Source organism: Syngnathus typhle, linkage group LG20 (genome assembly GCF_033458585.1).
Source record: "Syngnathus typhle isolate RoL2023-S1 ecotype Sweden linkage group LG20, RoL_Styp_1.0, whole genome shotgun sequence".
In the NCBI taxonomy this organism is placed as follows: domain Eukaryota; kingdom Metazoa; phylum Chordata; class Actinopteri; order Syngnathiformes; family Syngnathidae; genus Syngnathus; species Syngnathus typhle.
Genome location: NC_083757.1, coordinates 7,351,853 through 7,379,844, shown reverse-complemented (window position 1 = coordinate 7,379,844; position 27,992 = coordinate 7,351,853). Strand labels below are relative to the sequence as shown.

General features: G+C 47.7%; 1 protein-coding gene across 2 annotated transcripts; it reads left to right on the top strand.

Moving 5' to 3' along the window:
• The first annotated feature begins 30 nt into the window (after positions 1 to 30).
• On the top strand, positions 31 to 27,920 carry elmo1 (engulfment and cell motility 1 (ced-12 homolog, C. elegans)). Of its 2 annotated transcripts, XM_061267227.1 has the most exons (23): positions 31 to 184; positions 10,066 to 10,210; positions 12,479 to 12,613; positions 13,386 to 13,426; positions 13,549 to 13,618; positions 13,696 to 13,746; positions 13,884 to 14,053; positions 14,905 to 14,940; positions 16,014 to 16,113; positions 16,183 to 16,334; positions 16,547 to 16,625; positions 17,144 to 17,194; positions 17,276 to 17,398; positions 18,285 to 18,419; positions 18,595 to 18,699; positions 18,788 to 18,896; positions 23,338 to 23,474; positions 25,588 to 25,751; positions 25,868 to 25,980; positions 26,301 to 26,408; positions 26,481 to 26,563; positions 26,651 to 26,728; positions 26,957 to 27,920. In XM_061267227.1, exons 3-23 carry the CDS (start codon positions 12,536 to 12,538, stop codon positions 27,155 to 27,157), a joined length of 2,184 nt encoding a protein of 727 aa, XP_061123211.1. In that variant the 5' UTR covers positions 31 to 184; positions 10,066 to 10,210; positions 12,479 to 12,535; the 3' UTR covers positions 27,158 to 27,920. The 2 variants fall into 2 exon arrangements, with proteins under 2 accessions (XP_061123211.1, XP_061123212.1); XM_061267228.1 differs by lacking the exon at positions 10,066 to 10,210 and having other exon boundaries at positions 45 to 184.
• The last annotated feature ends 72 nt before the right edge of the window (positions 27,921 to 27,992 follow it).

Here is a 27,992-nt window from a genome sequence, read left to right as displayed (position 1 = left end):
GGTCTGCTTTGCGCTTGTCATGACGGCGGCGGCCTGCAGGGGGCGGAAGAGACGAAGAAGTGCCCGCATCCACACAAACGCACACAAACACAGGAAGAGAGCAAAAGAGAGAGAGTGACACGCGCGCAGCCAGCCAGTCACACACACAGCAACTCCAGTTGGAGAAGTGTCTTCGCTGCAGCAGGTACGTCAACGCTTACGCTTTTCGGCCTTTCTAGTTGTAAAGCGTTGCCTTCGTTCGTCGCCGAACGTTGCGCAATGGCGAGTTTTGCGCGTGCACACACGCGTTGCAGCGTTCCGCCGCTTTCGGGAACGCGCGTTTACGTTGCGACTTAACCAAGTGTCGTTCGAATGAAACGCTCTGTGCAAGTTGTGCGTGCGTGTGCGCGCGCGCGCGCGTGTGTGTGATCTACTGCAGTGTGTGTTGACGCTGCCTCTGCGCAAATGAAAGAGATGCGTAATGGTCCGTGGAGCCCCCCCACGCCCCCACCCCAGCGTGCTCGTCATGCCGCGTGGGCATTCTCGTCATCTTATTACTATTATTATCAATAATGGAGCCACTTTATTATTATTATTATGGAATGCCCACGTGGATGTATGTCATACGAGTGAGAGGGCCACTCAAAGTTTGTATTACGCTAGAGTTCTTCTGAAATGGTGACGCCAACCCCAAAGGGAAAAAAAAGAAAGATGCAGGTGTTTGAGTGGATGTCATTCAAACGCACCCATGTGGAACATTAGGCCTCAGAAAGCTGAATGTGCCACATGTTAAATTCAAAATGTGGTTCTTCAATGCTCAAAATGCCTATTATATAATTTAACTACCCCCAAATATACATATCTGAACATATGCCAGGCCAGTCCTTCTCAAATAGTGGGGTGGGGCCCCCTGGGGGTGCCGTGGGATGCCAGGGGGGCATGGGTGACCCAGGGTTAATTAAGATACAATTTTATGCAGAGTTGTACCTACTACTTCGTGGAGAAATTATACTATTTATAGTCACACAGGAGAGCTGTGTGAAATGTTGTTTTCTTTGGGGGGCATGACAGAAAATAATTGACAAACACTGGACTAGGCCAAAGCAACAGGTAGCAATGTGGCCAATTTCAAAGTCTCAAAGGAATCACATTTGATTGCCAGGTCATCCAGGTCATGGTAGTCTACAACGGTTGAAGCGTTCGATTTTGTTTTCCAAAAACATTTGAGAAGTGACTTGGGCAATGATGCGACTAAGCTAGCGGAATGTTTGCTGCGGGATTTTTACATTCTTCTTTGAGAAACCACAGCAGCATCTGGTGTTGGCTCACAACACTCGTTCAAAGTTGTCTTGTTGCGGTCCTTCGGCAGAATGTTCATTATTGTGGTTTGCGGTGTTTTATGCCCGTAGATTTTGGCACGGCTAAATTGGAGACGTAATTTTGCGACAGCGGCGGCTTTGAAGCCGAAGGGCTCGCATGTTTGCGCGGAGTCTGCGGCGGAGCGTGAGGCGTCTTTTGCCTGCAGCGCCACGTCTGGCCGTAAAGGCCAAGAAACATCCATTTTGCGCTCTTCCGTTAAATCGAAGTGCATGCGTGTGTTTGTGTGTGTGTGTGTGGCTTGGGCTGGTAGCCCGCCGTTCTGGCCAGAAGAAACATCCTCCCTCCTCTCCTCTGCTCAGGGGGGCTGTACGTCAAAAGGAATGCATACAGATTTATTAGCTGCACCCGAGTTAAATATTTTATTTGTCGGCCCTCCCGAGTAAACATTTGGGCTACGGTTACACCACAGTGAGCTAGTAAAAACTGAAAAGACTCTCATCTCATCAAATTCCTTGTTTGGCATGCACAAACTTGGCCAATAAAGCTGATTCTGATCTGGAGGAGCGTTATAATGTGCCTGCCAGGCCAGGCCGTGGTCATGTCACGCTCGCATCGGAATAATCTTTTTGATCGTTTACTTTAGAATTACACGCGAGTTCAACGCAGTTGTGACTTCTTTTTTGTCCTTATTTTTATTCTGTGAATGTAAACAGTATCAGAATCAAAACATTTGAGGCTCATTTTCAAATGCTAGCATTGTTTCGTTCTAAAATAAGTTGTTTGCTAAAAACACGGTCAGTCCGATCGGTCAGATCTGCAGTTTTGATTTTTTGACTTGTGTTGAAATACTTGCATATATTTTTGCCGCAGTTATCGAACACGATAATGTTACATTGGAAAGACTGTTGTCGCGAAATGAAATTTTGAATTTGTAAGCGCTAAAAAAACAGTCCAAACATTAGTGAGGTTGGTTAATAAGTAGTTCAGATGCTGGATGCCACTTGAACGTTCGGATTTGCAAATGGCAGGCGCAAATGGGGAAAACAACACGGTTCCTCAAAAACACTTGAGAAGCTAAAATGGTGCTGAGAAAGCGCCGCCACCACCACCGCCACCACCCGTCCGTCTTCCCTCTCCGCTTGTTATCTTTTCTCATTAGCTTCTACTCGCACAATATGAAAGTGTCATTCACGTCCCCCCCCCCCCCCTCCAGCTGCAGCAGCGCTCCAGCGTGTCGGCTTCCTTGCTCTGTTCAGCTTCCCGGCGGCGGCTATGTAAATTGTTTTCCCCTTGATGTCAAGCCAGCCTCCTATCTGTCCATCTTAATGAACCGCTTTCCCGCCCCCCTTACCGTCTTCCACGTTCTCCCGTGGCTTTCAAGCATTAACTTTTGCCGAGGAAAAACCCCCCACCAACTTTTGAATGTAGCTTGCAGTTTGAGGTTGCGTTCATTTGCAGGCCGGCTTAATTGCTCCCACTGGCGGCAAATGGGGCGACGAGATGGGGCGGGCGAGGCCCTAGCTAGGCCATCGTGAGCATAGAATTAAGGGGCTTGCGTCCTTGAATTTGGAATTTGGGGAAAGAGAAGCCATTAGGCGCACATTTGCTAATGATCTGCGATAATGGAATCGATGCACCATGGGAAAATGAATCCCCCTTGCGAGGATAAGCGAGCGTTGACGTCATCGGGGGCCCGGAATGACCCCGCAAAGTGATACGTCTCGCTGCCTTCCAGCTGTGCCACTGCAATGCTGGAAATGGGCAATTTGGAGGGAGGGTTACCCGGTGTGTGGGGGGTGTAATGTTTGCTACCACTTCACGCGAGTTTGTGGTATTTGGCGTTACCCCGCTGAGAACCTTTAGCTAACGCTCTACTTGAGTGGCGCAGTCATGCTTCGCAGCTCGTTATAGTATGTGCAAAGTTTTTTTTTTTGTAGCATTTGTTAAAATGTTTTGACTTGGTATTCAGATATTTTTGTTTTTCCCTCAATCATAGTATTTTTCAGTTTTGATTTGTCTCCAAAATGTTGCTGTCCAATTTGATTTATATATTTTACTTTTTTTGCTTTGGGTCTGTTTTCCCGCTCATTTTAGCTTATTCCACTGGCGTATTTCTACCGCTAGCGTAATCTGGTTTAGATGTGCATCATTTCCATCACGGTGACCGGCGCTTAGCCGTTGGCCCTTGTCACGGTAATAACACATTTAGTCTCTCTTCCATTGTGTTGACTCGCAGTGTGTGTCATAGCTGCGTGACTCACAGTTAAACGCATCTTTTTGTGACCTGGGCTCTTTGACAACAATATCTAATATCAAATATCATCTCGCGTCTAAACAAACGGCGGTTCCTGTCTGCAAAAGCAGTTTTCTTTTGAAAGATGGCTTTTGCAAGGAGATTGTGTGAAGATGACACGTTAGGCTAAGTGGAGGCCACGCGTGAAGGTGAATCCGTCAAGGTCGCCGCCGAGCCTGCGGGACGCCTCGGATTGAACGCTTTCACGGCTTGGCCTTTTCACTCTCGGAATCAATCAACGACGCACAAGGACATCTTCTGCGCACGTTTCTTTCAAAAATCATTTTAGCTGTCTTCTTTTTTTTTTTTTTCTTACGTCCATCAAGGTGGTGTGCACCATTTCCCCTCATCGCCTTCGGCCCGTGCCGCTGCCACGTCTGTTGTTTTGTTGTCTGCGGGGAAAGCCCCTCGGCACAGCTGCATGCATCCTCTCGTGTGGTTTGAATTTTTGCATCTGAGTCATGTTGGAATTTAACCCTTGCATCCCAGAAGCGCAGGAAGTGCACAGGAGCAGTTTCAAATCATGGCAAAAAAAAAAAAAATGCAATCGGGAAGTGAAATGGGTTCCTCACAGACACTTTATTAGCAACACTCAATGAGTACAAGACAAGGTTTGGGAGCGTTTTATTTATTTTCTATTTTTTTCTAGTTGGTCTCGCTAAAACGCAATCACTATTTTAAAAATGTGACTAAAGCACTTACAATTTTTCTTTAATCCTTAAGCAAAAAAATAAGCATTAACAATATTTATGTAAATAATGGAAATAATGTTTAAAAATATATATTTTTCACAAATAATAAATTGTAGAATAATTTGCTTTTTTTTGCATGAAAAAATGTTTATGTAAACATTGTGTTTTAAAATGAACAAATTCAGGTTTTTAAATTGAAAAGAGTGAAAAGTTATTGTAAAACCACATTACTATTGTTTTTAACAAAAATAAACCACTTCGTGAAAGAATATAAACCAAAATAATAACAAAGCTATTGTTGAATATTAATTCAGTAGGGTGTGTTGAACATTGATAGGGTGTGTAGTTTTAGTGGGAAAGTCTCATCAAGTTACCACAATTCTAAAAATAAAGCACAAACGACATGAAATGTAATTTGCAAATGCCACAAATTGTACGCTTTGCCTGAAGTCCCTCCAACCGCTTCCCGTCACCATGGAAACGAGGGTGGGGGCAATCGTATTTCCGCTGTCGTGAGATCTCAGAATCGTCGCCGGGTGTGAACGTAAATGTGGGCGGGAATGCTTTTTGCCTGCCCGCGCCCTGCACAGTGTCAGCTGGCTCAGGCTCACCTTTGACCCTTGTCAAGATGTCGCCGCTATGCCTGAACGTGACGAGTTTGGTTGTATGACATCACGGGCATGACATCATTCTCCCAGCAGCCCAAGATGCCTGAAGGAATCGCCTCCCTTTGTGTGTCTGTGCCCGTGTGTGCGCGTGTATTCCGTGTAGGCGTGTGCGTAAACCACTAAGAGACTAAAATGAACTCCTCCGAGTCCTACACTCTGTAAATAGTCTCCCCCATTTGTGGAGCACCGGCCCACACCCGCCTTGCTTTTTGTCTCTCCTTTTCCTCGGCACACTTTTTTTCGCAGTGCCAGGGACGGCCGGCCGCGAGTAGCGTTTGTCAAAACGTGTGCGGCCGGGGGCAGAGATCAATAAATAAATAATAGGGCAGCAGTCTAAAGTTGGGAGGCTGCGGCCGCAGCTAATTGAGGGCTGACTGAGTCCACAGAAAGGGCGTGGATGCAAGTGGGAAAAGCCTGTGTGCGCGTCTGCAATTGTCTTTGAGTGTGCGCGGGCTTGTGTGGCAGGGTTAAAATAGTTGAGTACTTTCTATAGCGAGGTCGCCGTCTTGCTGCGTGTTAGCATAACAACAGCTAGCATATTACCATGCTTTGGCTCAGGTGCTTCATCTCCTGGAAGATGTGGAAAGAAAAGGTGTGGCAGGGCCGCTTGGCAATGGAGCAGCAAGTGTGTGTAATGTGCGCCGAGTATGCGTCATGCGTGCATCCCTGTCGGCGACAGTGACTCCGTTGTTCTCGCTCATCCCTCATGAGGGCAAATCTTTCACGGCACCTTGGTTGACTTGGTCACTGGCTGATTGGGCTTGAAGCCTTCAGCCCCTGAAGCCAGTTTGGTTTGGCAATAGAACTTTTGGGCGGCATGTCTATCATGAGTCAGCCCACCAAAACCCCTCAAGGACCCATGCCCGAAAAGACTGAGGAAGTTGGCTATTTTGGGTTGAAGGAACCATTCCGGTAGCACCCTCTCGGATGCAAAGTTTCAGTCAGTTTAATTTGCGAGAAACTGAAGTTTAGGTCAGTGGGCGTGGGTGGAGCGTTGGAGCCAACGCTTGATGAGTGGCCGTAAACTAGGTCACAAGCGGTTGCTAACGACTCGGTCGCTCGCGGGCCCGCCCGCTCGCATGAGTTAGGGTTCAATAAGACGAGCAATTGTCTGCTCCGGTCAAGAGTGTGCAGTAAAGCCGCTTCATCAGTCAGTTGGGAGACAGAACGCTTCTGCTTACCTTTTATTCAACTTTCTCCATTGTGCTCACGTGGGCTTTTATAGCTCCCGGTGCCGGATTGTTCATTTAACACCTTACCCTCCCAGCCCCAAAACGACACTCTTCATAGCTAAATGGAAGCCAAATGCCTCGCGGTGATGGATTATGAAGATTGAGGCCTTTGATTGCTTCATTAAGCAACCTCAGCCACATTTTCGCCTCATTTGTTACTTTTCTGCTTGTCTCTGGTGCGCGTCTGAACCCTTTGGTTCAAGTAGGACGGGTAAAAATAGCCGCAAATCAATCCCCAAAGTTCCCTCCCTGCTCTTTTGCATCTCAGCATAGGCTCGTGCGCAAAGTCGGCAGGGGGGATGGATGGGATGCGGCGGGGAAAAGCTTGGCCACAATGACTGGCAGACTGGAACTTGGCAGCGAGCTTCGTTCACAAACACCCACCGGTGGCCCCGTTTCCCAGCCTCGGCACACTTTTGAAGCTATTAATGAGGCACTTGTGATGATGATGATGATGATGATGATGACCTTTGGGTTATTGGGTTATGCTTGGGTGCGCATGCTAATCCTCTGCGAAATTTAGCTCGCAATACTTTGTTTATGGGCACGCTTTGTTCCAAGTCATTGTTGCTAATTGCGAGCAGAGCATTAGCAGTGAGTCGTTGCAACGCTTCCTTGTGCTTCCGTTTGCCTTTGCCGTTTTCAAATCCGCCCAAAAGTTTTTGTTTGACTGCCTCGCCCCTAAGCACTAAATGCTTTTCACTCCATTTATTTACGACGCACCTCGATAGCAGCTAGTTAGCACGCGTCGTTAGCCCCATTGGCGCTGCAGGCCATATAGGCTCTTTAAGTTTACCACCCATTGATTGCAAGGATGCCGGAATGTTGACCTTGTCCAAAAAATCCTTCACCACTGGCAGTTCACTATGTGTACGTGCAAATCTGCCCGGCTGCTTTTGCAACAGAATTCCCCGACCAGGGATGACGTCCCGTTTAACTGCACATGCCATCTTGCCAAAAGCGTGCGATGTTAAGCTCTTAATGTTTTTTTTTTTTTAAATATCATGAGAAAAGCTTTTGTGTCATGACCGCATTGTTAGCCTTTTAGCTTAAAAGCCAGCTAAATTGGGAACGCTAATGCTGTGCAACGGAATTAGTCGGATTTTATTTTTCCACAATCTCGCTTAATCTTAAATACAATCTTAACCACTGGTGAATAAATTCACTGGTTGCAAGCCATAAATCATTTTTGTTTTAAAGCAGGTTTAAATTGTACTCACGTTTTGTGACACTAAATTTAGATTTCAACTTACTAAATTCACCACATGCTAGAGCAACTACATTTTGACTGATGGTTTATTCCGCAAAATTTGGCGTGAGAACATTTGTGATTAGAAGTGTTGTTTGTCGCTTCATGTGTTCCATGCGTGCCGCAGCATCAGCACAAGGAGCCTTCCGAGCACGGTGGGTGCTGGGCACGCCAGTGGCGCCGCGGGCCTGTAAACGTTCCGTTTATGAAATGAGCCCAACTTGGCCTATAGCTATGGCGTTGTTCTTGCATGAAGGCAGTGGCGTTTCTATTCCGGGAGATGCACACCAACTTGTCTTGCAGATGGAGACGCTTCTTCCCATCGTACCTGTATTATGTCACACACTTAGGACATGACAAGATTTGGTCACTGTTGCTAGTTTCCATCATGACGTTGCAATGCTACGCTATGTTATGGCGCCATGATGTGAGCCACACCGTCTTGGTGCTATGTTCCGCCCCTTCTTGCAATTCTCGAATCCAACCTGATGAGGAAAGAAAATATCCACATGAGTCAGCGCTTTGATTCATATTTTGTGCAGTGGAAGGCGAGCTAGGAGACGTCATGGTGCTTCTATTGATTTTGCCCTGCGCTCGTACGGTTGGCACGGTTACACAATGTGGAAAGCAGAGCGAGTCATAATGACCTGTTTCCTTTTTTGTTTTGTTTTGTTTTTTTTTCCCTCCTCAACGAGGGCCTCGTTTTCACTGGATTCTGGCTGATTTCTCATAGCGCTAAAGTTAGCTTCCGCGTGGTTGTCAGCATGCTCTCACAATGATGGCGGGGGCGTGAGAGGATGTTGCTTTATGATGGAGGCGTTGTTTCATTTTTTTGTTCTTCTGTTGTGAATGAAGACTGCAACACGCACAAAGACATGGAGAGACAGTTCGACAATGGAACTATAGACCTGTTTTCATGACTTCCTCCTCTGCCCAACCAAAAAGAGCCATTCATCCCAGCCTTGGTCACATGACCTGGCTGGATTTTCTCTGTGTGCGTGTGTGTCGGGTGTTTGTTTCATAGACAGGCAACAGGCAGTTCTCTTAATTTATAATTCATAAGCTTGATTCCGCTACTCCAGATGACACATAGTCGCCTGCCAGACGGCACGGGCGGAACTTCAACAACACCCTCCCCGCCCACACCCACCCTCAAATTACAAGTACATATGACTCCACTAGGGAACCAGAAATAAACTGAAAAAGACATGTCCAACACCATGCTGGCTCACAACTGCCCCTTGAGGAGCAAAGCGGCATGACAGCATTGTCCCCACACCGCCACCATTCTTATGTCGTACAACTCTAGGGGCCTAAGGGGAGCACGTCAACAGAAGAGCCTTTAAGTAATGAATGGGGGTCACAAACTAGGCGGGCAGGCAGGAAGGATGCAATCGACTCTGTCACTCGTCACTTAATGGCCGCTCTTTGCTTTTTACTTTCAATTATTGACTCCTTTTGTTTTTTTGATCAAAGATCAAATAAGGTCACGTCAGCGCTAATGTAGGTTAATGTTTGTCAAACGACCGGCTGCGATGGTTTTCCAGACTGATGAGAGTGAGGCGCGAGGGTCCATTTCAGTGAGGCTATTTGGCTAGCACGCTCAGACACACTCAAAGACAAATCTTTTTGTCAGTTCCCCAATATGGCTAGCTCAAAGCTAAAGCAAAATGGAAAACGTCATTGACCAGCTAACAAAAATAAACGTACGATTACCCCTGACAACGATTTTTGGTGTGATCCGTTGATGTGCCTTTAGCTTTTGTAGAAACCTCCACTAGAAGCGTACAAAGCGTTGGCCGCAGGATCGCTCAACGTCATTCTGCGTTTCCGTGGATGGCGATTGACGCTTTGCAGACCCAAGCGAGTATGCGCGAGTGATCCAAAAAGATAGCGGTATTAATCCGACGCAGGCTTCCTGCTCTGGATTTGGGCCGCATCCTGCGCTACACCACGTAGCTTCACAGTGAGGCCGATAGAGGACAATGTGCATTTACAGATCGCTGAGTTTTCATGGCACGATAATCACCGGCGCCTTTGAGCATCCACAAGTCAAGTGGATTATTTCTCTTTGGGGATGGTGTCGTTGAGTAATAAATGTTCCCTCGAGGTGCTCTGGAAGATTCTTGGCCTGGCCAACGCGGAGGAGCCACTCGGTAATGAGCTGAACGGTCGATGTTGGCGCTGTTGTTTACTATTTAGTAGGTACTCGTCATTTTTGGACAAATATGAGCAAAAAAGACAATAAAGTCAAAGCAAAACATTTTTTATGTTAATGTAGCTTTTTTCAAGTCCTATTCATACTTGTCTTTTATGAAAAAATGTGAATGAAAAAGAAAGTCAGTTAACGCGGCTGGGCGATATTTATTATTGAGCGCAAAATGTTGACCTCATGACAGACAGGATGGGCCGCTTTTGTGTTTGTGAGACTGTTGAGCTCATGCAGGGTGGAGGAAACGTTTTCATGTCACAATGCCGTTTGAGCTGAAACGCTCCTCAGTTCTTCCGGACCCGGCGACATATTTGCTCCGTGAGCTCAATGAATGGGAGCTTAATTGACATTTCTGGTCGTGACGTCACACTTCCTCCTTGTCCGTGCGCCGCACTGACTCGTTTCCTCTTTTCTCGACAGACGCCCACTTCCCCTTCTTGCTCCTCGGCACCGCCGGGTGCAAACATTCGCCTTTTGCCAACATGTCCATGACAACAACACATCCACGCGCGCAAAAGTTGATCTATTGAGCGGGTTGGAATAAGCCAGGCAGCAGTCGCGCCAGGTGAGTCACCTTGTTGTCTAACTTAACAAGGAAAAAGACACAAGTTGAAAACAGTAATTATCATTTTATGATCAAATGTCCTAATTTGACAATTACAATTTTTTTTTATAGGAAAATAAATTACAATTTTATGATGGGGCTGTCAGAATTATATGAAAGTGATTTTTACAGGCCACACGTTAATGGAAAAAAAACTAACTAAAAATAACTAGTAATTCTACTATGCAGTCTAAATTTTTTATTTAGAAAAAATGTTCACAGTTTAATTAAAAAAAGAAAAAAATTCAAATTTGACAATTTTCTGTAGCCTTGGCAAGCAGGTTGAACAAGAGCAAGCGCTCGTTTGCACCGGTCCGATGGTGGCGCTGAGACGTCGCCCATCCGGTTAGCGAAGCGGTGTGCGCATGGAAAGGCGGCGTCAGTCAAAAGTAGAACATTTTTGGCTGACCCACTCGGCACTTGTAAATATTCCTCCGTTTCGTTCTATTGTTCCCGTCTGCCAGCTGGAACGCTTGCCGGCTACATTTAGTATCGTGTTTGGAGTTGGGAGTCTGTCGCAAGCTCCTCCTGCTCTTTGTGTGTGTGTTCTTGACAGGATATCCTGCTTGCAACATTGTAGCGAGGCCCTTGTGACACTCGCTCGCTAGCTTTTTCCACTTGAGGGTTTTCCGAGATCAGCGTCCCCAGACAGCGTTTTCACTTCCGATACGATGTCAATATCGGACCCTCCGATACCGGTCGAGACCAATATCGTATAATTTAAAAAATCCTACAATAATAAAAGCATATTGTAGGCACTCATTGTGATGAAAAGTCGTGAAGGTGCGCAAACATGAGCGGCCATCCCATCACTGTGATCATCTAACTTTATTGTGTTGATTTATTTTTCTTTTTTTTGCCTTTTGTTTTGGGTGCATTGTTTCATGGCAGTTCTTCTTCCTCCGCTCGCCAATCTTTCTTTGCCTTTTGTCGTCTTTCCTTTTCACACGTCAGTCTTTTGTCCCAGCCTTTTTTTTTTTTTTTAAAAAGGTTTTCCTCTGTACATTGCGTGTTTAATGTGCACGCCTGCGCTGGAGGGGGTAACTTGAGCGTCTTGTGGCCAAAGAGACGGAAAGACAACTTTGTCTTATGTTTTGCAGTAGTTTTTTTTTTTTCGGGCGCTTTGATGTCGGATTGCGCTTTCAGGCTGGCACCACACGTTTGCGTTTTGGAAGCAACGACCCCGACTGTCCTGATTTTGACTAATTTGAAAAATTACTTTTTTGAAATGTTTTCACACTTTTGTTTGTCTCGTTTATAATAAGAATGTTTTTGATTTTGAAGTGTCTCAAATTTCAAACGTTGAACTAAGAGGTGAGCAAACTGTGCGCCCTGTGGGTTGGTTTCACGTTTCCGTCTTTGTTGGGACGTGCCGAGGAGGATCACTCGGCGGCAACCTGAGACCAACACAGGTTTTGACCTCCCCATGATCACGTGATAGCTTTAGATTTGCCCCTTCCACAATTTACACCCTCCCTTTATCTGATATGCGTAGCATTAGCATAGTGAGTTTTTTAGACAGACAAGATATTTCCACCACTGACAAGTTGTTGTTCTTTTGTCATCTTTGCGCTCCAGAAGACAACAGTTTCTAGATTTGGTTAGGTTAGGGTTCCCAGTTAGGGTTTTCAATTGGTCCTAGAGGTCTCGTGTTGGATTTCAAAGTAGGGTCTCAAAAAAGTGTCTAAGTTTGAAGTTGGGGTTTCAAGAGTATGGCATCAAGTGGGCTCGGATTGGTCAATGAATACAAACATTCGTGATGAAAGAGATGAAGAAGGGGCTGGAGAGTGAATCACTTTATTTTGGGGGTGGGGTTGGTTGTGACAAAACATCGGGCCTCGGAAAGAAAGAGGCATGTTCGCTATTGATGCGGCTGCTGCCATGGCGACCGCTCGCGGGAAGAAAGCTGGTGTGGATTATTATGGGCTGACTCACTCTTAACACCGCGCCGCTCGGGTTGGAAGATCACGCCGTGCACACGCGCCTTCCAAGTTGGCTTAGGAGACAGGGTTGCCAGTCCTGGGTAGGGTTTTGAATTTAGGATACCAATTGCGGCAGATAAGGCTTTCAAGCCGTTAAGGTTACATACAAGGTTTGGGTTTCGAATTAAGGTGTGACGACAACAATCGTCACGACAACAATGATGATTTTTTTATTATGCTCTAATATTTTCTGTGCATTTGAAGGTGCGTGGAAGACATGACCAAAGTGCGTTTGCTGTTTTTCCAGGTGTGAATGATTGTCCTCCCGCTTTAAAGAGAGAGTCTCCGGAGCAACCACGCCGCCATGCCACCGCCCGCCGACACCGTCAAGGTGGCCATCGAGTGGCCGGGGGCCTTCCCCAAACTCATGGAGATCGACCAGGTAACGCTTGCACACTCATTTCACCCAGTGGAAAACAGAAAAAACAATGTACTTATGAGCAACATAAAAGTGAAAGATGTGTCCATTGTTTTGTGGAAAAATTAATTCTGAAAAACGCTTGGTATGAAAGAAGATGGTTCGAAAAAAATAAGGCTACTTTCTGAAGAAGTTGATTTAAAACAAAAATGAAATTTAAATTGTATGATCGAGTCCACCAAAAATACACGATTAAAAAAAAAAAAGACTATAGTTAATCATTAGGTATCGTGCGTGTGCACGTGAGTCACGCACGCACCACCGGTAGTAAAAGTTTGGCGTCGTCACGGCAACGGGGTCGGCCTCGACGCACCAACCTCTGCAGATGTTGCCGTTCCCTTGCCTCCGAGGCGCCGCGATGCGGCTGTGCTCATCATCCTTCGCTTCCTCACACTGCTGTTCCTCCTCTTCCTCTTGTTGCACCGCCTCCGCCTCATGACCGCCTTCCTCATCCTCCTGATTCGCGTACGAAGGGCCTATGGCGGCATATGGCAGTGTGAGTCATGCCATGCCAGAGCCCCCTTCACCCCCCGTGTGTGTATGTGTGAGGTAACACCCCCATTCACCAATAGGTGTGATAAAAGAGGAAAAGAAGAAAAAATGAGCGCATACGAAATCACGTTAAGGCGGAAAAACTTTTTTTTTTAATTGTATTGTATAATGACACGCACAACTTTCTTCTTGGACCTTACTAAACTCTCAACTGACCTTCCTTTTGCTCTTCTTGTTTTGGCAGAAAAAGCCACTCTCCACCATCATCAAAGAAGTGTGCGAAGGGTAAGTTGAAAAAAAGTTGCAAAACGCCACAATATGTTCAATTTCTCAACAAATTTTGGCCACACACTAAAATGTGTTGTGTAAATTGAGACCCGTGAATGAATGAACTGGTTTTATTGCAGTTGGTCTCTGGGGAATCATGAAAATTTCGCGCTGCAAATGGCTGACGCCAACTTCTACATCACTGAAAAGGTTTGGTGTATATAAACAAAATGTCCCTAAATGTGAGCTTCGTTGTTTCAATATTGTTTTTTGTGCGTGTGTCTCAGAATCGCAATGACATCAAGAATGGCTCCATCCTGCGTTTGACCACCTCACCAGTAAGTGGCGCTGTGCTTGCTTGGCATGATCCGCCTCAAAGGCCAAAAGCTAAGCAGAGCTGCAGTCTATTAGATGGATGAGCTTAGCTGAGTGGCGTGGCGTAGCGTAGCGTGCTAATGCAGGTGTGTCTTGTTAGTACCAAACGGCGCTGCAGCTGCACGAGCGGATCCAGTCGTCCAGCATGGACGCCAAACTGGAGGCGCTCAAGGACCTGGCCAGCGCCTCGCGCGACGTCACCTTCGCCTTGGACTTCATCAACATGGACGGCATCTCGGTGCTCACCCAGATGGTGGAGAGCGGCACAGAGTAAGTCCCGCCGCCTCCTCTCGCACTTGTTCAGACAAACTACGAGTATCTCGACTGAGGCCCAACCTTGAAGAACAACAAAAACTTGAGGGAGGTGGCCCAGCTGCCAGCAAAAAAAAAAAAAAAAAGAGGAGTTGTGGCTTTGTTTGCGTCCCAATACTTTTGTCTTCCCCAGAGGCTGTCTGGATTGAAGGTTAATAAAAGTCAAGGCAGTTTCTGCTGAGGTGGACATTTTCATCCATGATGGAAAGGCCTCGCGCACGCACACACACGCACACAGTCTCGCCTGTGCACATAGGAACTGAGTGGGCGGCGTGTTTTTGCCCACTTGTGTGGCAACTAAAGGTTTGCCCGTTGAAAGGCGCCCTTTGCCTGCAGCCGTGGCAGCGCAAGCTCATGTTGACACCTCATTAAATCGCCTTTATGTAAATCACATCTGCATGTGCGTGCGTTGGCTCGCGTGCACATTTGATTGCACAAGCGAGAGGCAGAAGGCGCCCTCTACTGGCGTAAACTAGCAGCTGAGTCTTCCTTCGTGGCATTCTACCATCCAAAGTGATATATTTTTAGTAAGGTTATAAAAATACTTTTTAATTGAAGTCACACCTTGCAACAAATATGTTATTGTTTTTCTTTTTGAATTTTTCCCTTGGCAGTGTTTGCGTAAGTCAGCAAAATCAATGCCATGTGTTTTTGTCATGTTTGCATAACAATTTCTTGGATAAGGAAACAATTTTCCCCCCAATGACTCTTTCATTGTTTATGTTGTTTTGTTTGCAACTCAAGTTTGATGCTCTTTGCCTGTTTTTCTTTTGTGGCATTTGATGGCAAAGTTTGTAAAATGTTTGCAGGCGCTATCAGAAACTGCAGAAGATTATGAAGCCCTGGTAAGACCGCGTTCTCCGGTGTTGTGCTCAAGGCGGTTCTGCGCTCTTCTGCTTCTTCACCGCCAGTGCTGCCGCAGCTCGAGTCCGCATGATTGAGAGCGGCGGCCCAAAATGTCTTCTGGGAACTCATTCAAAGCTTCCGTTTTGTGCTGCATGTCCTTCTTTCAGGGCGTTCTTTTCCTCTCTATGCGAAGGACTGCCAAGATTTGTTTGTCTATTAACAGCATGTATTCTTCTTTTTTTTTTTTTTTTTTTTTTTTTCTTAATCTTGGTGGTCCTGTGTGACGCGGGGGTTCACTTTGCCATTCATCCATTCAAAGAGGTGTCACTTCTTTCTACCACCATGGAATCATCTTTTATCCTCATTTAAAGACTAGAAATAAAAATCGGGAATTGTACATGTATAAAATACTAACACGGCACTTGAATTTTTATTTTTTTTTGCCCTTTAATCTTTTGACAGCTTTCTATGACGTCATTAACAGTGTCAAGAATGACTCAAAGACGCTGAATTCATTTAGTCCTGACATGGCGGCGCTCCTCAATTCAAATGATGTTGTGCGCATTAGAACACTAGAGGGCACTATCGTAGAGGTTATCGCTGGTTGCTGAGTTTGGCCTTCAACCCTGAAGTGAACCAAGTTGGCTTGTTTTTGGTCTTTCTATAAAGCAAATGTGTCCAAATTTTGGACTCCAAAGGTCACAAGACAGTTTTCTTTTGCTTCTTTAGTTTCATTTGTGCTTTGGATGTGTTCTTCAGCAGGCCTTCCCACGTGTGGTTCCTCAAGAACAAATTTGAGTTTGAGAATTTTGATACGAATGGTGTTAATAATCTCATGTCTGATACCTGAAGGGGAACCTTGTCTTCCTGTTTGTTTTCTTTCTCTTGCATGACTGGGCACTCAACAACTCTGGCTCGCTCCCGCTTTTCCGTATCCGCTCTCCACGCTCGCAGCTGCTTCTTCCTCCTCATCTGCCGCCGCCGCTGCTGCTACTGCTGCTGGCCGCTCACTCGCTCCTCGTCCGCCAAAGCATGTCCCTAATTGTTTTGTATTTGTGCCTGTGCCTTGTAGTTTCGGCGACCTGCTCTCGTTCACGCTCACGGCCTTTGTGGAGCTGATGGACCATGGCATCGTCTCCTGGGACACTTTTTCCGTGGCCTTCATCAAGAAGGTGAGCGGACGGAAAGATGCCTGCCGAGCGCACGTGCTGTAAAGGCGGGCGTGCTCCTTTGCGTCGCAGATTGCCAGCTACGTCAACAAGGCGGCCATGGACACGGCCGTGCTGCAGCGCTCGCTAGCCATTCTGGAGTCCATGGTGCTCAACAGTCAGGACCTCTACCACAAGGTGGCGCAGGAGATCACCATCGGCCAGCTCATCCCGCACCTGCAGGGGTGAGCCTGCGCTTGCATTAGAAGCAACTGAAAATGGCCGGGGGGGGGAAAAAAACAAGAAATATTCAGAGATTTCAACCAAATAGTGATCTCTCTACTAAACGAGATTTGTCGACCCCCCCCCCCCCCATGCGATCACGCCCAGGCACCTGCAGATTCACCAAATATTTTGAAGCGGTTTTAAGATTCGTGCCCTATGTATGTCCTTCCAGGACGGATCAGGACATCCAGACGTACACCATCGCTGTCATCAACGCGCTCTTCCTCAAAGCTCCCGAGGAAAGAAGACAAGTATGAATTCTTGACTACTCCTCTCTTCCTTTTCACCTGCTTTGGCCTGCACTTCCTAACTCCATCTCGTATCAGTGCCGTCCAGCTGGCTGTGCCCTTAAATAATGAATGAAGCCTTACCCCACCACCAACTTTCTCCTGTGCACATGTGCCGGAATGCCGCATTGGAATGACATGACATTATTAAAAATACAAAATGCTTTTTTGACAGTAATTCCTCAGCCAGGCTTCCTTTGTTTCCCCCTCTCCATCTTATGTCAACGCCGCCGTCACTCTCGCTCACCTTGTGGTGTGTTTGCTGTCTTTTTTTCTCACTTTGTTTCCTCGCCACGCTAGTCTGATGAGCACATTGTGGACATCCTAAATTGTCCCTTGACAGTAAGTGGCACCCTCCACTACGTTAGTTGTACAGACATACTTTTCCGTCTGGCTTTGGATATTTCTCATTTGTTGTCATTGTTTTATCATTTCAAGTTGTTTTCATCTCTGTTTGCCAATTGTCCCTTTGTGGTGTGCAGGAGATGGCGGACATCTTGGCCCAGAAGCAACTGCGCTCCATCATCCTCAGCGTAAGCGCCAACCCGACCCGCTTAGCTCGCTTCATTCTCTGGGTGGGGACTTGGGCTGACGTGGTTTTTTGCGCTGGTCAGAACGTGATCCGGAGCCCGACGCCCATCAACGACGAGATGGCGCACCAACTGTACGTTCTGCAGGTTCTCACCTTCAACCTGCTGGAGGACCGCATGATGACCAAGATGGACCCCCAGGATCAGGTCAGCGGTTGACGTTAGGAGGGAAAACCTATTCAATCTTGGGGAGAAAGCAAACGGTTCTCATTTGTTTTGTGAGAAACCCATCGAGACTTGGAAATACAGTCAAACTTCGGTTTTCGGCCACAATCCGTTCCAGAAGGCGGTTTGAGAAGGGAATCAGTCGAATAGCAAATCTATATATTTTTCCCATTACAAATAATGGAAAAAATGTGATCTGTTCTAAGACTAAAAATGACGCCTTTTTTAAGCATTTTTTCATTCGCGCATTTTTGTCAGGTCGCGCAACAGCAGCGCACCGCCCAACACACAACCGTAGCGCGCCGCCGAGCGTGCTACTGCACCGCGCTGGTCGCATTATTGTGACAGAGCCATCGCTGAAATTTAGAAAATATTTTTAAAGTCCTGATGTACTTTCCAAAATTTAAGTAGACCTCAGTGCGCAGAGAGCTTAATTTGGTCTGATCGCGCAACCGCAGCGCGCCAGGCGCTCACTGTCGCATTGCTTTAAGAGAGAGCGTCTTTGTGTTTTCGGATGGATATACTTGATGGACTTGCTTTCTTTGGAGGCATGATTAGGGGTTAATACAATCCTCAAAGTAACAAAAATACAATAACGAACGGAGTCCGTCGGGATCCGGGCCGCGCGGTCGGGTTTTCTCGGGTCCTTTTGGCTCATCTCCCGAGGTTCAACCTCCGAATTTTGTTCGACAATCGAAGCAAAACAAAATCTCAAATTTTTCATTGAAATTCCGATTTGTTCAAGAACCGGGACGTTCGAAAACTGAGGTTTGACTGTAATTTTTTGTGAAACAAAGTTGTCATTTCCAATTGTTCCTTTTTTTACAGGAGTGTTGACAGGATTTTTTTTTTACCATGTTTTTGTCAGGCTCAGCGTGACATCATCTTTGAGCTGCGTCGGATTGCCTTTGACGTGGACTGCGAGCCCAATAACAGCGGTGGCAGCAGCATGGAGAAACGCAAATCCATGTACACTCGCGACTACAAGAAGCTTGGATTTATTGTAAGCATCCTCGCAAACCAAAGTCAGACCTCAACTTCAAAGTCTTGAGTTGCAAGCACAAACCGCATGAGCGTTATCTTACAAAATGCTATTAGCTCAGTGCAACATACAATGCAAAACCTCTCAGAGAGGCTGTTGCAAACTGCAGACTTTTTTTTTTTTAATGCCCCCGCAGAATCACGTGAACCCGGCAGTGGATTTCACCCAGATTCCTCCTGGAATGCTGGCGCTGGACAACATGCTCTACTTTGCCAGGCACCACCAGGACGTCTACATCCGGGTCAGTCCGCGATCCTTGTGAAATTGGTGAAGGCAAAAATGAGCCCTGTAATTCAACTGCCACTTTGGTTGCTTTGCTGGCACGTCAGATTGTTCTGGAGAACAGTAGTCGGGAGGACAAGCACGAGTGCCCTTTCGGACGCAGCAGCATCGAACTCACCAAGATGCTCTGCGAGATCCTCAAAGTGGGCGAGCTGCGTAAGTCACACACGCATCATGTCAACGTGCTTCACGTAGTCACACAAAAATGGGAGTTTTTCCATTTCATCCATCCATCCATCTTCTGCTTATCCGGGGTCGGGTCACGGGGGCAGCATCTTTAGGAGGGACTCCCACACTTCCCTCTCCCCAGCCACTTCATCCAGCTCATCCCGGGGAATCCCAAGGCGTTCCCAGGCCAGCTGAGAGACAGTCTCTCCAGCAGGTCCTGACCTTGTGGATGAACAAGGTCTCCTACCGGTGGGGCATTCAAGATTCAAGAGTTTTTATTCGCCATGTTTGAGCGTGCCAAACAAGGAATTTGACTTCGGTAAAACACACCCTCTGTTCAACATTTAGGTGACTAACAACACTCAGGACATGTGAAAAACGGCAAAAACAGTGTAGACAAATTCAAAAAGGTGTGAAGAGCAGGATGTTATTGCACAGTAATGACTCTGAGACTCTGAGTGGTGTGGGTTCATCAGAGCAACAGCCTGGGGGAAGAAGCTGTGTCTGTGTCTGCTGGTTTTGGCGTACCAAGCTCTATAATGCCGTCCGGAGGGGAGTAGTTCAAACAGACTGCAACCTGGGTGAGAAGGGTCTGTAGAGATGTTCCTTGCACGTTTCCTGGTCCCGGACAGGTACAAGTCTTGGATAGATGGGAGGTTGATTCCAATGATCTTTTCTGCAGTCCTGACTGTCCGTTGCAGTCTGTGCTTGTCTTGTTTGGAGGCTGATCCAAACCAGACAGTGATGGAGGTGCAGAGGACAGACTGGATGGGTAAAAGTGGTGAAGGGTCTCGCCTGAAATCCACTGTCATCTTCACGGTCTTGAGCGGGTTCAGCTCCAGATGGTTTTGGCTGCACCAGTGGACCAGCCGCTCCACCTCCTGTCTGTACGCAGTCTCATCACCGTCCTGGATCAGTCCGATGAGAGTGGTGTCGTCTGCATACTTCAGGAGCTTCACAGGAGAGTCACCTGAGGAGAAATCATTGGTGTAGAGAGAGAAGAGCAGTGGGGAGAGGACACACCCCTGAGGGGCTCCAGTATTGGTGGTCCGGGGGTCAGATGTGATGCCCCCCAGCCTCACACGCTGTCTCCTGTTGGTCAGGAAGCTGGTGATCAACTGACAGGTGGAGGCAGGCACCGCAAGCTGGATGAGCTTCTGTTGGAGGATGTCAGGAGCGATGGTGTTGAACGCTGAGCTGAAGTCCACGAACAGGATCCTGGCGTACGTTCCTGGGGTGTCCAGGTGGTGCAGGATGTAGTGCAGTCCCATGTTGACCGCATCATCCACTAACCTATTTGCCCGGTAGGCAAACTGGAGGGGGTCAAGCAGGGGGCCTGTGACCTCCTTCAGGTGGTTCAGCACAAACCTCTCGAAAGATTTCATGATCACAGATGTCAGTGCGACGCGTCTATAGTCATTCAAACCTGTGATTGCGGGCTTCATGCCCGGAACACCTCCCCAGGAGGCGTCCAGGAGGCATCCTGATGAGATGCCCAAGCCACCTCATCTGGCTCCTCTCTACTCCAAGTCTCTCCCGGATGACCGGGCTTCTCACCTTATCTCTAAAGGAGAGCCCGGACACCCTGCGGAGGAAACTCATTTCGGCCGCTTGTATTCGGGATTTCGTTCTTTCGGTCACGACCCATAGTTCGGGCAGGAGCGCAGGTCGACCAGTAAATTGAGAGCTTTGCCTTTTGGCTCAGCTCTCTCTTCACCACGACGGACCGCATTACTGCCGACGCATTACTGCCGACGCTGCACCGATCCACCTGTCGATCTCGCGCTTCATCCTGCCCTCACTCGTGAACAAGATACTTGAACTCCTCCATTTGGGGCAGGATCTCATCCCCGATCCAGAGAGGGCGTTCCACCCTTCCCGACTGCTTCACACTCAGCTGCGAGCCGCTCCAGTGAAAGCTGGAGATCACGGCTTGAAAAAGCCAACAGCACCACGTCGTCCGCAAAAAGCAGACATGCAATGCTGAGGTCCCCAAACCGGACACTCTCAACGCCTCGGCTGCGCCTAGAAATTCTGGCCATAAAGGTTATGAACAGAATCGGTGACAAAGGGCAGCCTTGGCGGAGTCCAACCCTCACTGGGAACGAATCCGACTTACTGACAGAAATGCGGACTAAACTCTGGCATCGGTGATACAGGGACCGAACCGCCCTTATGAGTTGACTCAGCACCCCGTACTCCCTAAGTACCCTCCACAGAACTTCCTGAGGGACACGGTCGAACGCCTTCTCCAATTCCACAAAACACATGTGGACTGGTTGACCAAACTCATATATAACAGGAGTGGAACTACTACAAGCCCTAGGCTTCGTCTCCCTCCTTGCACTGTTATTGCTGTAATAATATGTGCTAAACAATCAACCTAAACCTAAACTCCCATGGCCCCTCGAGGATCCTGCCAAGGGTGTAGAGCTGGTCCACTGTTCCACGGCCAGGATGAAAGCCACACTGCTCCTCCTGAATCCGAGGTTCGACCTCCCGACGGACCCTCCTCTCCAGCGCCCCTGAATAGACTTTAGCAGGTTGGCTGAGAAGTGTGATTCCCCTGTAGTTGGAACACACCGTCCGGTCCCCCTTCTTAAAGAAGGGAACCACCACCCAGTCTGCCAATCCAAGGGCACTGTCCCCGACAGCCCCACAACATCCAGAGCCTTTAAAAACTCCGGGCGGATCTCATCCACCCCTGGGGCCTTGCCCCCAAGCAGTTTTTCAACTACCTCAGTGACTTCGACCCCAGAGATTGGAGAGTCCACCTCAGAGTCTCCAGACCCTGCTTCCACAATGGAAGGCGTGTCGGTGGAATTGAGGAGGTCTTCGAAGTATTCTCCCCACCGACTCCTGAGTCAAGGTCAGCAGCACGCCATCTCCACTGTAAACAGTGTTGACGGTGCACTGCTTCCCCCTCCTGAGACGCCAGATGGTGGACCAGAATTTCCTTTTTACATTGATTGAAATGTTTTTTCCATTTCAATCAATGTAAAAAACCCAACAACTCTTTTTTTACCAGTTGTATTTGATGTATTCAATTCCTGTTGTACTTTGATTCATGTTGACATTGTTTCATCTTTGTTCAATTTGGGCTGTGTTGACAGCAGATCTTCCTTTTTTTATTTTTGCTTGCTGGCGTGTCTCCATCTCTGCCTCCGCATTATTATTTATTGATATATTTATTTATTTTTGTATCCTTTCTCCATCTGCCGGCCCGCTCCCGGCTCTCCATCTGCTGCGCTAAGCCACAACGCTCTCTCGGCAAGTCGAAACAAATCTCTATCTCTCGCGCTCTTTAGCTGTCTTGTTGGGATTGGAGTCGCCTTACACAACCGAAAGTATGTCGAAGTAATTGAGGTGAAAAGCATTTTTCAAGAGGAAATAAAATCTGAGCAAAGACTTGGTGAGGCTGTTGTCTCGCTTCTGCCTGCGAGGCCGGCGTAATTAGCCGTCAAGCTCATTAAAGGTGATTAGCGCACGCGTTCTCACGCTTGGCCACATCAAAGTACGCGCGTGCACCTTTTCGCTTCAACGTCATAAGAACAGGAAAAGACATGCTGTGTCGTATACTTTGCCATTACAACTTCACATTTGCTTGGCCCTTAATACTAACATTTCATTATGCTCATGTGCTAATGCTAATACTGTCGACGCTATGTTCTAATTTTATATCATATATTTGGCTTGAGTCTTTTTTAAGTTTTGCTTTGTATAGATTATTTTTTCCTCTTTGTCCGGGTCCTGGAGCCACGCCGTTGCCAAGCACGGCATGAGATGACACTTTGCCCAGTGATGCCTCTGTAGCCCACATAGCGACTGCACTGTAAAATGGTGCTGACGTTGCTTGCTACAGATACACACTCTCCCCTTGTCACAGCGGGCCATGAGGCTGGCAATTAGAGCGAGGATGACATCTTTGACTGTGCATTCATCATGTGGTTTTGCCACAAGGTGACTCTCCTTTAAACACACGCACACACAAGTGGACGCTGGCAGATGTCAGGGGTGGCGCGAAGCCCGTTGGTGACCTCATTTGCATGGTGTCCACCCCACTAACGAACTGACGTCACACATTCACGGGCCCTCAGGCATAGGCACAAAAATAGACTTCCACTTGGATGGCAGCGGGACCTGCTGACCTCAACCAAGGCACACGCGTCCCATGAGGGACAGTTGATGTCTGCGTCTTTTTTTTTTTTTGTACGTGTCAGTTGCTATTTATACGGAAGACACCATATTTGTGTGAAAGGGTCTTCAGCCAATGTCTTAACTCTGGCAAACACCTCCTGTTAGCTTTATGCTAACACATAATGCCAAATGTCGTAGACAAGCTGGTAAATAGCATTGTTAAGAAATGGATATGGAGTTGTTTCCAGGTGAGCGTGACCCAGCGTGTGTCCGTGTGCTCGTTGTCTCGCAGCTGGTGAAAACTGCCACGACTTCCACCCGATGTTTTTTACGCACGACCGCTCCTTTGAGGAGTTCTTCTGCATTTGCATCCAGCTGCTCAACAAGACCTGGAAGGAGATGAGGGCCACCAGCGAGGACTTCAACAAGGTCAGCCGTCCGTGCTCGTGGTTGTGGACTGCGAAAAGTGCAATTTGTCTGTCCTAAATAGAATGGCCCAAAAGACACAGCAAGCCTGCCACCCAGTTTCGATTGTGCTCACAATTGTGTGATTCAAAAAATATTTCGCTATCAGTGTGATTTAATACAATGAATTGTGTCCAGACTGACAATTTGTGCGTTTGAACGGTAGCAAGAATTCTGACGCTAGGTGCACCCACCGCCAGGCAACCGTACCCGTTGTCATAGCGACCTTTCTCCAAATACAGCGCCGTTGCTCGACACTGTTTGGGCCGGCTCGCTTCATTCTATTGTCACCATGTTTATGCGAGCATCTTCATCCTCCCTTCCCTCCCCTCCCTCCTTCCATCTCCTCTATAATATAGTGGACCCCCCCCACACACACACACACACACACACACAAACACACACATCATGTGATCCTCTTGCCGCATCACTATTGGCGTGTGCGACGGTGGCCCGTATCCAATCAGAGCTTCTAAAACCGCAGATCAACATAAGGCTGAGAGAGTGAGAGAGGGAAGGGAAGGGAAGAAGAAGACGACAGGTACAGCGTTGGGAATTTTCATAGCGACGGCAATACTTGGGAAAGGAATACATTGCGGGGGGGGGGACAAAACGATCAGACGAGCTGCCTGTGCCGCTGTGACTCGCACTCGCCGCCATCAGCCAGACGGCCATCTGCCTCCCCCCACAGTCCGCCCCCTCCCCCTTCCTCATCCTCTCGGTCCGCCCGAGCTGCGGAGGATTCGGTTGCGTGCACACTCGCGACTATGGAGCCAACATGTAAGTAGAAGTGAGGGTGAAGGGGGTGGTCAATCAGCAATGCTTGATTGGGGGAGGAAGAGGAGGTAGCATTTTTGTGTTACCTGAAAGAGGAGAAAGATGGAGCCCACGACCCAAATTGCAGTATAATCTACTGGATTACACACATCACTGTGTGGGTGTGGGCAAGTGTGTGTTCGGGGGGGGGGGGGGGGGGGGGGCTTTGCTGAATGTGATTAAGCCACACACACACCGATTTATCACCTCAGGGGACGTGGTGGCACGCATCTGCTGGTGTTTTTATCTGGGTGGGGGGAGGCGGGAGGTTCAACATGGGATTAGCATCATCCTGCAGCGCCAACCTAATACTTTCTACTTTCCTTGCATTCAAATTGTCCACATGATTTTCTCTGGAATGAGGACAATTCTGATTTGTAATTGCTCCCAAATAGTTTTTTGTTTTCCCACCTTGAAGCCCCTCCGTGGGTGCCACACAGGTTGACCGATGTTTTTGAGAAACTCTCGAGACTCACTGGAGGTGTGCCTGTCTTTTTTGACACGCCTCACCGGCGTGTAGTAGCACAAGCGCCATGCAGCCTCGCGCTCCCCCGTTGCTTTTTTTTTTTTTCTTTGCCGAGAGCCTCTTTTGTTTCTTCAACTCTTCCAGCTTTGGGCTTGTGGACCCAGCCCACCTCCCCCATCCCGCACAGCCACCTTTTGTTGCGTTCAGACGAGCTATTTTTATCATCCGCCTTCACCTCCTACTCCCTGGGCGAGCTTCTCTTTTTTTTAAATCCTCTGTTTGTGTGTGTGTGTGTTCATTGTGGCTTGCACTAATATTGAAGCACGCCAGAATGACCCGCGCTCATCATCCATCAGCACGAGCAGCAGCAGACAAGATTTGCTCTCGATTCTATTTGCATGCATCAACAGTCTCGAGTGTCTCACTGTTGCTGCATGCTGAAATGCGATGTGTGTTTCGGATGTGACACGCTCGATGGTGCTTGGGCATCTCTGCTGCTCTGAACGTCGTTTCTTCAGCGGCATAAGAAGGAGGAGGCTAGAGTCACTAGAGATGGAGAAAATCATCCTCGGTCAAAAACTCTTTCATGACTTCTTTCTTACTGCAAGCTGAGCCGCCGCACGCCTATTTAAGAGGCTTATCCACGCTACGCCCGTGTCGTCTTTGCGCTTTCTCCTACTTAGTGGCGATTAGCGCTCCTCGGCTGGGGTGGGGGGGTGGTTAGGGTTGTCGGCTCCCTAACTCAATAACGAGGCTTCCTGCTGCTGACTCCGTCTACCCCTTCCTCCGGCGCAGGTCATGCAGGTGGTGCGCGAGCAGATCATGCGAGCGCTGACGCTGAAGCCTAACTCACTGGACCAGTTCAAGAGTCGCCTGCAGAATCTGAGCTACGCCGAGATCCTCAAGATACGACAGTCGGAAAGGATGAATCAGGAGGACTTCCAGTCCCGCCCCATCCTGTGAGTCGCCCTTAGCTTCAGCCTTTTAGGAAAGAACGATGGCAATTCTGTGTAAGCGTGCGCAACAGGATGCTAACGTATTCCGCCATGCGCACCTGGTTGCCTGCCTGCCGCAGGGAGCTGAGAGAGAAGATCCAGCCGGAGATTATGGAGCTGATCAAACAGCAAAGGCTCAATCGACTGTGTGAAGGAACGTGCTTCAGGAAGATCAGCAGTCGAAGGAGACAAGGTGACAAGCTAGCATTAGTAGCAATTCCTGGGTTTGAATGGGCAGTGGAGCACCACTGGCAGCTAGCATCATCCACTGCTAGCAGCAGTGTTTTCAGATGTCATATGGACATGTGTGCACACACAAACACACAGTTGCTAGTGTCCTCCACACCACCCACAGGTCCGTCTGCTCCCCATGGACCAGAGCCACCAAACGTGTCTTTTTCCGGACCTACGCTGCCTAACCACAGGCTACCAATTTCATTCAAAGACGCTCGTTTGCTGCCAAAGGTTTCAGTGACTCACCTGTCCGCCCCGTTTTTTTTGTCCCGCTGCTAGACAAATTCTGGTACTGCCGGCTGTCCCCCAATCACAAGGTCCTGCACTACGGGGACCTCGAGGAGAGTCCTCAAGGGGAGGTACCCCACGATTCTCTGCAGGACAAATGTGAGCGCTGCCAGTTTGTGACATGAGCACAAGTTAACATGTCGATAATTAACGGCGCACGTTTCTCCGCAGTGCCCGTGGCCGACATCAAGGCGGTCATTACGGGGAAAGACTGCCCGCATATGAAAGAGAAGGGCGCTCTCAAGCAGAACAAGGTATGTTCATGCTAATGAAAAGCACCAAGAGCATGAGTGTGAACGTCTTCTTGACCAGCTCGTGATGATGATTCGCTCTCCCTCCAGGAGGTGCTGGAGTTAGCCTTCTCCATCCTCTACGAGTCTGACGAGTATTTAAACTTCATCGCTCCGGACAAGCACGAGGTGAGCCGGACTAATGCGGTGAAGTGGCTTTTTAACTACGGGTGCAAGCTGCAAACGAGAAGCTACTGCTAGCTACCGCGAGACGACGAGTAGCTAAATGCGGCCAGAGGCTCCATGTAGTTGTACCCAGAAGTTTATATGTATTTTCCTTTTTATAGTTTCCTAACGGCGATATTTAAATGTGTTGTCAATACTTTATTTTTTTCCACCCCTGGGTCCCATGTCCAGTACTGCGTGTGGACCGACGGCCTGAACGCGCTCCTGGGCAAGGAGATGACCAGTGACTACACCAAATCCGACATGGACACGCTGCTCACTATGGAGATGAAGCTACGCCTGCTGGACCTGGAGAACATTCAGATCCCTGAAGCGCCGCCCCCTATTCCCAAAGAGCCCAGCAACTATGACTTTGTTTACGATTGTAACTAGTTTAGCTTAGTTTAGCCCTGCTGTATTCACTGGACTCCCCGACCCCCCTTGCGTCCCTTCTTCTCCTTCCTTAAAACTGGATGATTTCAAGAACTGTGATTGACCTTTGCTATGAAGACCAGTAGAAACTAGAATGCATTCCCTTGAAGTCAAGAAACTCATTTTTTATGATTTGTCCTCAGGGCTTCTGTGCGGGGAGGGACAGCCATGTTTGTTGTAATCCACTTGTTTATTTCCTGTCACATGACACAAGTTTCACCATTATTGCGGCAGCTAAATGTTTTCCCCACACCACGAGAAGTACTTTACTTCATTCCTTGTCTGCTCAAGACTGTTAGAACGTTTTTTCCCCTTGTCACAAAGTCCTTGAACGACTGCTGTACACCACATTTCTGAGCAATATTTACTTTATCACTTAAGCCCCTATCCCACTGATTGCCCAACGTGTTCGAGAGTGTTAGAGGAGCTAGCAAATGCTCGTCGCAGACCTTCACCAAGTTTTGTTTTTCTTGTCGCAAGGACTTTTGAATATTTTCAAAAGTCCCTTGCAATACAGATGAACGTATGTTCAAAGATTTGTGACCGCTACCTTTGCAAAAATTTGCAAATGTTGGCCCTTCAGTGGAATACTATCTTAAGTGTTTATTTTTTTAATTGTAAAGCTGTTCATTTAGGGTGTGAAAAAGGGACCCTATTGTGTTGACAAAAATTTGAAGGTTAATGTACTTTTTTTGTTTTATTTAAAAACAGATCATGGTTGTGATTTCGAGTTTGATTTTTTTTATATAAATAGATGTATAAAATACAATACTTACAACCCCCTAAAAAAAAGCCC

Excerpts from the sequence above, each read along its gene's own strand:
- elmo1 (XM_061267227.1), top strand. The coding sequence starts at position 12,536 with ATGCCACCGCCCGCCGACACCGTCAAGGTGGCCATCGAGTGGCCGGGG. Across the intron at positions 17,399-18,284 it reads AGATGGACCCCCAGGATCAG|GCTCAGCGTGACATCATCTT; the intron begins GTCAGCGGTTGA and ends TGTTTTTGTCAG. Across the intron at positions 26,564-26,650 it reads GCGCTCTCAAGCAGAACAAG|GAGGTGCTGGAGTTAGCCTT; the intron begins GTATGTTCATGC and ends CTCTCCCTCCAG.